At 31.8% G+C, this 12,983-nt stretch overlaps 6 protein-coding genes across 6 annotated transcripts; 4 read left to right on the top strand and 2 right to left on the bottom strand. All coding sequences in view use genetic code 12, as the record gives it.

The window, feature by feature from the left end:
* The first annotated feature begins 1 nt into the window (after position 1).
* On the top strand, positions 2–2,286 carry DFJ63DRAFT_81775 (dipeptidyl-peptidase III). The gene has a single exon (XM_064909133.1). It carries the CDS (start codon positions 100–102, stop codon positions 2,176–2,178), a length of 2,079 nt encoding a protein of 692 aa, XP_064763894.1. The 5' UTR covers positions 2–99; the 3' UTR covers positions 2,179–2,286.
* MDL2 (Mdl2p) lies at positions 2,234–4,870 on the top strand. The gene has a single exon (XM_064906872.1). It carries the CDS (start codon positions 2,395–2,397, stop codon positions 4,828–4,830), a length of 2,436 nt encoding a protein of 811 aa, XP_064763893.1. The 5' UTR covers positions 2,234–2,394; the 3' UTR covers positions 4,831–4,870.
* A 532-nt stretch (positions 4,871–5,402) lies between these two features.
* On the bottom strand, positions 5,403–8,558 carry POL5 (DNA-directed DNA polymerase; the record flags this gene model as incomplete). The annotated part of the gene is made up of 1 exon (XM_064904791.1): positions 5,403–8,558. One exon carries the CDS (start codon positions 8,556–8,558, stop codon positions 5,403–5,405), a length of 3,156 nt encoding a protein of 1,051 aa, XP_064763892.1.
* Positions 8,559–9,177: 619 nt separating this feature from the next.
* Positions 9,178–10,224, bottom strand: ADO1 (adenosine kinase; the record flags this gene model as incomplete). The annotated part of the gene is made up of 1 exon (XM_064904797.1): positions 9,178–10,224. One exon carries the CDS (start codon positions 10,222–10,224, stop codon positions 9,178–9,180), a length of 1,047 nt encoding a protein of 348 aa, XP_064763891.1.
* A 308-nt stretch (positions 10,225–10,532) lies between these two features.
* Positions 10,533–11,390, top strand: RCN1 (Rcn1p; the record flags this gene model as incomplete). The annotated part of the gene is made up of 1 exon (XM_064905863.1): positions 10,533–11,390. The coding sequence occupies one exon, from the start codon at positions 10,533–10,535 to the stop codon at positions 11,388–11,390; it is 858 nt and encodes a 285-aa protein (XP_064763890.1).
* Positions 11,391–11,532: 142 nt separating this feature from the next.
* CIC1 (Cic1p) lies at positions 11,533–12,983 on the top strand. Its single transcript, XM_064909132.1, has one exon. The coding sequence runs from the start codon at positions 11,675–11,677 to the stop codon at positions 12,860–12,862; it is 1,188 nt and encodes a 395-aa protein (XP_064763889.1). The 5' UTR covers positions 11,533–11,674; the 3' UTR covers positions 12,863–12,983.

Raw genomic sequence — 12,983 nt, 5'->3', positions numbered from 1 at the left:
TTTAAACCACTATAAATAGATCAAGCCCTTTCCCTTTTTCATACTAGAATTTCAAGTCTGATATAGTAGTTAACAGGTTCAATTGATATCAAATCAACAATGTCGTCCAATACTTTTTATGCTGATTCAGAAGCACCAATTGTTAATTTATCTGCTAAGAAACACTTTGAAGAATTAACTACTAATGATGCTAAATTATATGCTCATTACCTTTCAAGAGCAAGTCATTGGGGTACAAGAGCTGTATTAAGATCAGTTTCTCCTGAAAGTGAAAACATTTATGATTTGATTTTAAGAATTCATAAGGTTTTAAGTGAACCTTCCAGTAATGAAGTTTATGAAGAAATCATTGGAAAGAAATTACCAGATTCAAAAGTATTGGTTACTCAATATCTTGAATATGCTTCTCAATTCTTATCTAATGTAGGTAATTATAAATCATTTGGGGATAAGAAATTCATTCCCGTTGCTTCTGCAGAAAGTTTTGATAAATTAATCGAAGCTATAAATGATGATGAAGCTTCTAAATTATATAAATCTGTTCGTGAAGCTATTTTTAGCACTAAACAAGGTTTATTAGGATGGCCTGAAAATGGACATATCTCCGGTTATTATCCTGGTGTTATTGATATTTCTAAAGCTGAAGCAACTGATGTTAATGAAGCTTTAGCTGATAAAGGTATAATGCCAGAAAATACTAGAGTTGAAAAGAAGGGTGATAAAGAATTCATTGTTCATGTTGCTAGTGCTGAAACCGTTAATACTACTGATTACTATCCAAAAGAAGTTATCACTACTAAAGGTGGAAATCAAGTTACTATTCAATTTGGTGATCATTCTAAAGAGTTCAAACATATTGTTGAAAATTTAGAAGAAGCTGCAAAATATGTCGCCAATGATACTCAAGCTACTTTTGTGAAGTATTATGCCGAATCTTTTAATACTGGTTCCATGAATGCTCATAAGAAATCCCAAATTGCTTGGGTTAAGGATTTAAAACCAGAAGTTGAATCCAATATTGGTTTCATCGAAACTTATAGAGATCCATTAGGAGTTAGAGGTGAATGGGAAGGTTTAGTTGCTATGGTTAATCACGATAGAACTGCTAAATTCTCTACTTTAGTTAACAATGCTTCTGAATTGATTGCTTATTTACCATGGGATAAAACTTATGAAAAAGATAAATTCACCCCTCCAGATTTCACCTCTTTAGAAGTTCTTACCTTTGCTGGTTCAGGTGTTCCAGCCGGTATCAATATTCCAAATTATGATGATGTTAGATTAAACTATGGTTTCAAGAATGTCTCATTAGGTAATGTTCTTTCTGCTAATCCAAAGAAACCAAAGAAGGAAGAAGTTATTACTTTCCTTAGAGAAGATCTTCAAGAAAAATTCCGTAAATGGAGAGATGATTCATTTGAAGTTCAAGTTGGTTTACATGAATTATTAGGTCATGGTACTGGTAAATTATTACAAGAAACTGCTCCAGGAGTTTTCAATTTCGATAAAGAAACTATTCCAACTAAGACTTGGTATAAACCAACTGACACTTGGGCATCTCTTTTCGGTACCACTTCAGGATCTTTCGAAGAATGTCGTGCTGAATTAGTGGCTTTATACCTTATTCTTAAGAAACCATTAGAAGTATTACCAATCTTTGGTATCACAGATGCTGCCGATCAAAAGGATGTTAAATTAATTGCTACTATCTTAATGGCTAGAGCTGGTTTATTAGGTTTAGAATTCTGGGATCCAAAAGCTAAGAAATGGGGTCAACCTCATATGCAAGCTAGATTTGCTATTTCTAAAGTATTACATCAAGCTGGTGTAGTTAATTTCAAATACACTGATGCTAAGAAATTTGATGATTTAGAAGTTGAAATTGATGAATCTAAATTAGATAAAGAAGCAGTTCAAGCCTTAGGTGATTTCTTAGGTCACTTACATGTATACAAGAGTACTGCCAATGTCACTGATGGTATTGCATACTATCTCGATAAAACTGATGTTACTGAAGAATACGCTAGATTCAGAGATGTTGTCCTCGAAAAGAAGAGACCTCGTAAACAATTGATTCAAGCTAACACCTTCATAGTGAATGGTGATAAAGTTGAAGTTAAAGAGTATGAAGAATCAGAAGTCGGTATGATTCAAAGTTTTGCTGAAAGATTAGTATAGATATTCTATAGGGAACTTTTCATAAAATAGAAATAAATTAAAAACAGAGAGAGATAACAAATTATTTTTGCAGTAAAAAATTGATTGTAATTTAAGTCATGTGACTTCACCGTAATTTTTCCGAAATCTTTTTTAGTCCAAAGCAATTTGAAAGACTGTCAAAAGGTTAAATCAAATCTGTTAAAGTTAGTCAATTACGAGACCAAAAAGACCAATATGTTGCCTAACCTGCTTACTTGCAGGACTGGTACTAGTCTATTAAGATGGCAGTTGGGTCATATAGGAAATAATTCATTGGCATCGATAGTGAGGCCGACGAGGTTCTTGAGTCATCAAGTACCTCGCATATATAGTATTAGATCAATTGGTCAACCTATAATACAGTCTACTCAACTAAGAAGTTTCAGTCATACCATTGTGAGACTCAATACTACTCCTGATCATCATACCTCTAAGAAAGATGAAGTCTTATCCTTAAAAGTTTCTGATTCACTTAAATCTCACTTGGAGATAACAAAATTGAAAAAGAAAGAGATCATTAAAGAAGAAAAAGTTCATCAAGCCATAAATAAGAAGTCCTTTAAGGATAATATGAAGACTATAGGCCGTATAATACGGTTGGGTAAACCTGACTTGAGGCTCTTTTTATATGCTCTTGGGTTTATTTTATTTGCAGTGCTATATCCTACCACCGCTGTAAAATTGGTTGGGGCATCGATTGATGCTTACAATTCAGGTTTGAAAGATGAAGATGGTGATTTAATAATTTGGGGCTATAAATATTCAACCCTTTTTGCATGTATGGTGCCGTTTATGTTTGTCAGTGCTGCTTGTTTTTGGGCCAGAATTTGGGTCTTAAAATTATTAGGAGAAAGATTAGTAGCAAGATTAAGATTCAGAGTTATGAAACATTTACTTAGACATGATTCTGCCTTTTATGATAATGAAAAACATAAAGTGGGTGATTTAATCTCAAGATTATCAAGTGACGCTTATGTTGTATCCAAATCTATTACTAGTAACTTACCAGATGGTTTAAAAAATTTATTGTTTGGATTCATTAGTGCTTATATGATGTATGCTATCAATCCATTATTATTCTGTGTTATGTTGATGATTTCACCTCCTATTACATTCGGATCTGTTTGGTATGGAGAAAAGATTCGTGAATTATCTACTAAGTTACAAAATGCATCTGCAGGATTAACTAAAGTAAGTGAAGAAACTTTAAATGCTGTTAAAGTAGTTAAAGCATTTACTGGTGAACAACGAGAATTATCAAAATATTCTGAACAATTAAGAAGAGTGGTTAGAGTGGCTAAACAAGAAGCATTAGCTCAATCCAATTATCTGGTTTCCATCTATGGTTTGTATCATACTGGTTATTTGTCATGTATTGCCTTAGGTGTTTACCTTATATTAAATGGTCAAATGACCACTGGTGATGTGGTTGCATTTACCATGTACCTGGAGTTATTCAATCTGTCATTATATAGTCTTACAACTACTTATATGGAATTGATGAAAGGTGCAGGAGCTGGAGTTAAATTATTCAACTTGATAGATTATGATAATGAAATCCCAGCCATTAAAGGAGAAAAAGCTCCAAAGAACATAAATAATAGTGTTGAATTTAAAGATGTTGTATTCAGTTATCCTACCAGACCAAACGGTAAGATTTTCAAAGGTTGTACTTTCAGTGTTGAATCATCATCAAGTACTTGTATAGTAGCTCCTTCTGGATGTGGTAAATCCACAATTGCATCACTTTTATTAAGATCTTATAATATTCAAGAGGGTGAGATATTAATCGGAGGTAAGAATATCAATGATATTCAAGTAAGAGAATTAAGAAGAAAAATCGTTGGTATAGTTCAACAAGAACCAGTTTTACTTTCAGGTAGTATTCTTGAAAATATAGTTTATGGTTTAACACCAGAAGAGATTAGTAAAATGTCCATGGATGATGTTTTAGAAGTTTCTAAGCAAGCCAATTGTCATGACTTTATTGTTAATTTTCCTGATGGATATGATACCCTTATTGGTTCCAGAGGTGCATCATTATCTGGAGGTCAAAAGCAAAGAATCGCCATTGCTAGAGCTTTAATTAAGAAGCCAAAAGTGTTAATATTAGATGAAGCAACATCAGCTCTTGATTCTAAGCTGGAAAGTTTGATTAATGAAACCTTAAAAGAATTGACATCACAAGGTAAGATGACAATAATATCAATTGCTCATAGATTATCTACTATTTCTAAATCAGAGAATGTAGTGGTATTAGGTAAGAATGGTAAAGTTGTGGAACAAGGAAAATTCATTTCACTTTTTAGTGATCCAAATTCTGAATTATCTAAATTATTAGATGAATCAAGTTCAACACACGAAGAGGAAGATGAAAAATTATCGGATACAGAGATTGATGAACAAGAGCATATAGATCATGAAGCTGAAGTGATTGAGTTAAATCAAAAATTGAGTAAATTGGATGCAGTTAAATCAATGATTGATGACTTACCTTATGATATTAAGAAAAAACTTCTTGAAGAAGTATCGGTTCAAAAACAACCTGGTTCAAAGGATGAGGAGGACATAGCTTATACTGGACCCAAGCTCTCTTCTGATGAATTGAAATCTAGAAATACAATGCAATAGTAATATAGACATGTAAATAGTACACTAATCACTCTTTTGACACAAATAATATTTATTCTAACTTATTTATAGAAAAATCATGCTTTTCGTTATGTATGTAAACTGTATGGAATGCCGTTGAAAATTCGGGAATGATGACAATACAATATCTCTAGGATATCATTTCTCTAATTACCTAAAACTTTTGGTTCAGCTTGGACACCGTTTTCGATCTTGATAGCTTTAACTTCGGTGAAACCTCTTCTTTCACTGGCAGCCTTGGCTTCTGGCTTTAAAGCAGCTCTGACGGTTCTGGCAGCAATGGATAAGGCCTTGTTTAATGATATACCAGCTTGTTTGTATGCAGACATTATGATTGTTAATTGATGGATCTATAAACTAGTAATAATATATCGTCTTCTATATAACTTTTTCAATGGTCGGTCTGAAAAAAAGTTTGGTTCGCAATTTTAATTGGATATTTGTATTGTCCGGTATACAATTTACTCGTACTGTATATAGTGCAGTTTCCTGTATATAATATTGTATATAAAAGATCTATATTGCAAAATATATATATATAAATAATTATTTTACCTCTTAGAGTTCAACCAATTGATGAAATCAAAGAATAAGGATGGTTGAATGTTACTCTTAGGGTTTAAAGCCCAGTTTTTTAATGATGATGAATAAATTTCAATGATATTTTCTAAATATGAGGTATCAATAGCAACTAAATTTTTTGAAATTATAATACAAGCTTGATTACAAGCTAATGAATGACCTTGACTAGTTGATTTCTTTGAGTTTAATTCGGTTTGTAAGTCGATTATGAGGGTTAATAAAGATTCCTTATAATCTTTTAATTCTTTCTTTGAAGGATAATACTTTTGAACATCTTCATCGGTGATTTTAGTACGGTTGATTTTGGTTTTAAGTAACTTGTGTGCTTTGACACCGAGTTCCTTATTTAAAGTTAAATTGATCATGGTGATTATAGGTTTAATGGCAGTTAAATTTAATAATGAATTAGGTTGAACTCTATTGAAAATCTCAAGTAAGTCTAAGATTCTATTCTTGAAAAATATCATATGTTCCTTAGCTTCCATAACTTCGGCTTTTCTTTTATTACCTGTACTAATGTTAGAAAGAATATCTTGTCTTTCTTTGAAGATTTTGGAAAGTTGATCATCCATAGCCATCATTTGTTCATCATCCATCGAATCAGATTCATATTCTTCATCATCTGAAGAATCTAAATCTTCAAATTTGACCTCTCCAGATTCAGCAGTTGGAATTCCTAAAGCTTTAGCAAGTTTTAAATTAGTTTCTTTATCTATTTCTGATAATTTATCTTTATCGGTTGCTACTTCTTCTTCGTCTTCTTCTTCTGATTCTTCTGATTCTTCATCGTCTGAATCTGAATTATCTTCGTCCTCGTCTTCATCATCTTTGTCTTCTTCATCTTCATCTTTTTCGTTATCTTTTTCTTCATCTTCATCGTCGTCAGCAACCATTTCATCCTCACCCTCAAATAATTTTTGTTGACCTTCTTTGTTTTCTTTCAGGTATAAGACATCATATAGCAATTGTAAACTAGCTTCATTCAATCTTATCTTTCCAGATTGATCATTACCACAAACAAAGAATTCCCATACTGTGAATGCCAATTTCTTTAACAAATTAGATTTTCTTGAAATGAAGGATAAGATAATCTCAGTCAATACCACTGAAGTATCAACTCCATCATCTGTCTCGTCAGAGAAAGTATTTTCATAACACAAGTTTAATTCCCCAATGACTTGAACAGCTTCATCATCACCCATGTACATTTGAATAAGAACCATAGAGTAAAGAAGTTCGAAACAATGTAATTGATCTTTCTTACTTTCCAGTTTAGTAATGGTCATTAATTCGGAGATGGATTTAAGAATGACAGAAGTTTCTTGCTTTATGACGAGAAGTTCTTCATCGAAATCAATCAAGTTTTTGAATTTTGATGATTCTTCCAATTTGAAAATATATTTCAAACAATAATATGCCCATGAGATATTATCCAGTCTTTTAAGATTAATTATATCAGCCAATATTGAGTTCAAACGTTCTTGACATGCTGATTTGACATTTTCAGAAACTTGAGGTTGATCAGATGAATGGAAGAAAGTTTGTCTGATGAGTAATTTGGTAATATCTTCAATATCCTTTGCATTTATAATGGTTAAATTTCTTCTAATGAGTAATAAAAGTTTATCCAAACTCCATTTAATCTTATTATCGTTTGACTTCTTATTAGTATTTTGATTATCAATATCTTCTTGAGTATCAAGGGCAGTATTGAATGATTGGATTAATATATTCTTTAAATCAGCAATTATTTTATCATCGCCTTTGACCGTAAGTAAACTATCGACAGTCTTCGATTTAGTAATCAAATCGAAATTCCAACTTCCACCATTAGTCTCATCAATCAAACGATTGAAGATTATAGGAACCTTCTCTGGATTAGATTGGGCTTCTTCGGTAATGACTTTAAGCGCTTTGGTTGAGATCTTATGTAACATTCTATTGGCTTGAGAAGTTTGATTAACTAAACATCTCATAAAGTTCAGAGTGAATAAGTATTGAATGGATTCAATGGAGGTTAATTCCTTTAAGAATTTGATGAAGATTTCAAATCCCCAGAATTTTCTTTCATGAGAAGATTTCTCAGCATAAAAGGAATCATCGATCACTACTTTCCAAAACTCTTGAACTGTTACATCAGTAGGTTCTGAACTTGATGATGATGAATGTTTCTTTTTCTTAGAATCATTATTTGATGACTTCTTTCTCTTTTTCAGGTTTTCATTGGATACTTCTTCACTTTCATTTGAAGTATTGAATTCTTGAATAATCAAATCCCAAACGAATGGGATTCTTGGACTCCAACTTCCCTTTTGTTTTGGATTCTTATTACCTTTTTGTTTATTTTCACCTGCTTCTGGATCAGCTACTTCAACATCCTTCAATGCTTTTGCTAACAAAGGTAAATTTCCCTTTGTAAATGGATCACCGTTCTTCCAATTTGCTTTTTCATTAACGATATGAGAAGCTAATTTTGATCTATTTTCCTTTGGAATTGATAAATAAATAGCAACTCCTTCACTTGATAAATTTAAACCTTGATCATTGGTAACTTGTAAAATAGCGATGATGACTTTATCTTTCAAATCTTTACTATGATCACTTGCAGGACTTAAAAAGGCTCTAATAAACTGATGTAAAGTGAAAATAGTTGTTTCTCTTAACCATGATTTTAAATTTGATAATTCTATAATACAATTAATGAATTTAAATAAAGATTCATCTTTACAAGCTTCAGCATTGAATAAAAGTTTAGTATTGATCAAAACTTGTAATCCAAACAATCTTCCAAACAACACTGATCTTTCTTCCTTACCTTTCATACTTGAAGCCAATTGGGTGGTCTTTAATAATAAATCAAGATAATAATCAATAGTAATTTCTTCATAGCCCTCAGAATTTTTATTGATCAATTCCAATAATACTTCAGTAAGAGCCATCAGGAAACCAAAACGAGCACTTTGTCTGGAAGTGATGAGTCCCTTAAGAAGTCTGTTCAAAGCATATTCCCAATCCTCCTTAGAGTTGGCTTCAATAAGGTCTGATAAGAGAGAAGTTGCAGCTTCAATTCTTTCCTTAGGGACTTCAGATGCAAGTCTATAGTAATGATCTTTCAGAACTGCCATTAGAAATACCTGCTTTTTTCTATACTTCTATGTTTTATAATGTTGGTTTCCCCACCTATTGAAACCAGACGATCTGAAAGTTTCGTAACCTAAAGATTGGATGAACAATTATTGAAATTTAAGTTGTTGCAAATGATAAAATAAATTTAAATTTCTCTCATCTCGACATCTTTTTTTTTGAGGTGTTCGATGGAACAAGTCTGGAGAGAGAGAAATAGAGAAACACGCTTATTACATTAATTAACCAATTTAAAGTTTGAAGAATTTATGGCAAAATGTTGAATGTTTGCATTTAGTTCTAAGTATGTTATATAAGTATGTATGTTACATATGTGTGTGTAAGTGTGACATATGTATAATGTGTCAAGTTGGACAGCTCCCATGAATCCCGTCTAGTTACCCAAAGTATAATTAATAGTGATAAAAATGTGTAAATAAAGAAGAAATATAGATTCATTAAGAATGAAATCAAAATTCTAAGAAGATAATAATTTTAAAAACCCATGTTGAATGAAGTAAAAAAAGAACAATTGTGATAAAAAAAAATAGTTATAATGAATAATATAAAAAAGGAATGATATGTGTAACTACAGTCTTTTCAGGGAATAGATAATCCCATTTAAGCACTGTAAGTTTGCTTTGGGAATGGGAAGGATGGACCAACTTCTTGGATGGATAAAGCAGCAGCCCATTGACCAACATCAACAGCTTTAGCAGTGGATTTACCTTCGACTAAAGCAGCAACGAAACCAGCAGCAAAAGCATCACCAGCACCATTAGTATCAACTACTTTTTCAGAAGCTAATTCTCTAACGTTGAAAGCTTGAACTTCATAATCTTCAGTTTCTGGATTATAAGTAACAGTAACAGTTGGTTGAGTACCTTGAGTGAAAACAACAGTTCTTGGTCTCTTGGTGTTAATCTTTGGTAATTTGGCCACTTCTTTAGCAATAGCAACCACATCCTTTGGATCAACATCTAATTTATGAGATTCAGCATAAGCTTCAGCTTCAGATTCATTAGCAATAACAAAATCAACATAAGGTAAAGCAGCATCTAAAGGATCTTTAAAGAATTGAGCAATGAATGGAGCAGAGAAATTTAAAGCGAAAACTTTATTATTTTCAGCAGCATGTTTACCTAATTTAACAATAGCTTCTGGAGAAACAGTTAAATGGAAACCACCAATATAATAATGAGAAGCATTTTCAACAAATTTCCAATTTTCTGGTTTATCGAAATGAGAAGCAGTAAAATGATTAGCAGCCCCTAAATCAGTAACTAAACATCTATGAGCACCATTAATTAAAGCAGCACATTTACCAGTTGGAATATCATCTTGAATTTGATATTCAGTTCTTAAACCATATTTCTTATTAGCTTCAACTAATTTTTCAGCGTAAACATCTTTACCAACAGAACCGAAATAGACAACGGAATCAGCAGGTAAGATATATTGAGCACCTCTAGCAGTGTTTTGAGCAGCACCACCAGCAAGTAAGTGTAAATCTTGTTTACCTAAAACTTCTTGATAAATTGGAGCATGTTTGTCTTCAGCTAAGATGGCATCATTATCTTTTAAGTCGTACTTTTTCAAGTATTCAGCGTCGACGTTGGTTTGTAAATCCAATAATGGGTTACCTAAGGCTACTAATTTGTAAGACATGTTTCTAATTGAGGTGGAGATTGATCTGGTAGATTGTTTTAACATATGAAAGTTGAAGATAATTTTTCAACTTTTCAACTTTTCCACTGGCCTCACCTCACTTCACCACAGTACTATTTAAACTGTTGGACAAAATTTGAGTGGTGGTGCCCTCCCTCGTTTAATTTTTTTTTCTCAGCCACACACGAACAGTTTAATTTGTATTACTTAGTTATTAATAGCTTTAGTTGGTTAGGATAACTGATAACATTAGAATAGAATAGAATAGAATAGGATAAGATAGGATAGGATATATATAGTATATCATCATGACAGCAAGTACAACTATGTCCAATACTAAAACAGTTAGTTTACGAGATCCTACCAATACATTAATCCTTACTAAAATAGATCAAGCTTTATTACATGATCCTCAACCTTTAGTTACCTTCTTAGCTCAAGATAATAACTTCATCATAGAATTAATATCATTACCTAAATTCCATAGAATACTTATTCTTTGTGAAGATAGTAACATAGCAACCAAGATATCTCAACTTCTTCAAGATTCACCGGCTTGGAATACAATATCAATATCCTATAGTCTCAGAGATAATGAAATAAGTATCCTTAATCATAAATCAATCTTACCTTCAACTTTATCACAGTTTAATGGATATGGTCCTTATCATATAGATAGTGCTAATAGTATGGATTATTTGGAATTGCCCCTGGAATTAGGAAGTAGACGATTTCTTATCTCCCCTCCCATATCACCTCATGCTGACTGGAATGATTATGATAAAGTTGAAGATCCTCCTAATAATAAATCGATTTATTCTCCTGGTGACTTATCTAATTTACTTTGGGAAAGATTAGGTGGATTTGATAGTACCATGGTTAGAAAATATCAACATGAAGACGATGATGATGAAGACATAGAAGGTGATGACAATAACAACAAAGGATCGGGCATAGGTGCAACTGGTGTGTCTCAATCAAACACAGTCGAATCAACCACGCATTATGATATCAGTAAGAACCCAGAAATATTATTTGATGATAATAGTGGCACAGTACCTGTTATAATTCTTGATAGTATTAAAAACTCTGGTCCCATTGATCCATCATCACAATTGTTCGAACCTACTCAAAGAATTCCAAAAACAGTTATGCCCCCATTTTGAACTCCCTTTAGATTGACTCTAATATGTATTTATTTATTTATATCTTCACAATGTACAAACTAGTTTGACTTTGATAGTCAACTCTTCATTCATTTGCAACAAATTTAACCCATTTGATCTGGTCCACTTGTATGCAGGATTTTGATTTTAGAGGAATTTTTTTTTTTTTTGGTGAGCAGAGAGAGAGATGAGAAGTATAATTTTTTTAAAGCTGTTTAAAGAATCAAAATATTTCAGTTTAATTGATTTAACCATACTTAACTTTATACACATACATATATACCATGGCTAAAACTAGATCTAAAGGGCCTGTCACTCCAAAGACTCCAACCCCTGTCAAAGCTAGAAAAGGTGCTGCCATTTCCAAAGTTTCTGCTGGTTCTGCTGTATCATCTCCATTAGTTGAAAAATCCAAAAAAATTGATGTAAAGGCTAAGAAAGGTCAAGCATCTAAAGTCAAAGCTAAATTAGAAAAGGAAGAACCAAGTTCTATAGTAGCTTCCAAAGTTGCTGTTAAAGCCATTTCAGAATTAAGTAAATTCTTAGAAAGAGAAAGTGCCAATACTAAAGAATCTAAAACTGATTTATTTGCTGATGAAGATGATGATGAATCTAAAAACTTATACTTACAAATAAACACCAAGAAGTTTGTTTCATCTAAACCTCAATTCAAACCAAAGTTGATAAAATTAACTCATTCCATATATAATCAAGAACAATTGAAAACTTGTCTTATTATCAGAGATCAATTAGTTACAACTTCTCAACAATTAGAAGCTCTTGAAAATGAAAGCTTACCAACCGTATCTCAAATCTTACCTTTAAAATCATTAAAAACTGAATATAAACATTATGAAAAACGTCGTGAATTATATGCTAAATATGATTTATTTTTAGTTGATGATGCTTTATTAAATTTAATGCCAACTTTATTAGGTAAAGTCTTTTATGGTAATGGTAATAATAAACTTCCATTACCAATCAGAGTTACAACTTCTTCCAATACTAAAGAACTTTCCCTTGTTACTCTTAAAAATCAATTAGAAAAATGTTTAACTAGTACTGCTTTCTTACCACCAATGGGGGTTAATATATCAATTAAAATTGGATCTATAACTGAAAGCTTTAAACAAGATGATTTGGTTCAAAATTTACAAGATACTCTTGTTGCATTTGATAAAGATAGTTTAAGAAGTGTCATGCTTAAAACCAATAGCTCTCCATCTTTACCATTATTCTATGCTGAAAAGTTATATGATGAAGAAACTGATGTGATAGAGAATGTTAAAGCTAACGAAGCTAAGGAACAAACTGATGGTCCTAAATTATCTGCATTTGAAAAAGGTTTATTGGAATTGGGTAATGCTGATGAAGTTGCTAAAATCATTGGTAAGAAATTAAACGGTAAATCTAAAAAGCCAAAGACTGCCGCTAACAAAGTCGTCAAACCAACAAAGGTTTCTAAAAAGTAAGTAACTAGATAGATAGAGAAACTATCTCCATTAAAATTTTATATATTATTAGCTATATTCTATAGAAGTTAAAGTTGATAATTTTTGTATCATAAATATATTTCGCAATAACAAAATTTAA

Source organism: Scheffersomyces coipomensis (assembly GCF_036884675.1).
Source record: "Scheffersomyces coipomensis strain NRRL Y-17651 chromosome Unknown DFJ63scaffold_2, whole genome shotgun sequence".
NCBI lineage: Eukaryota > Fungi > Ascomycota > Pichiomycetes > Serinales > Debaryomycetaceae > Scheffersomyces > Scheffersomyces coipomensis.
This window is presented reverse-complemented; position numbering and strand designations above follow the sequence as displayed.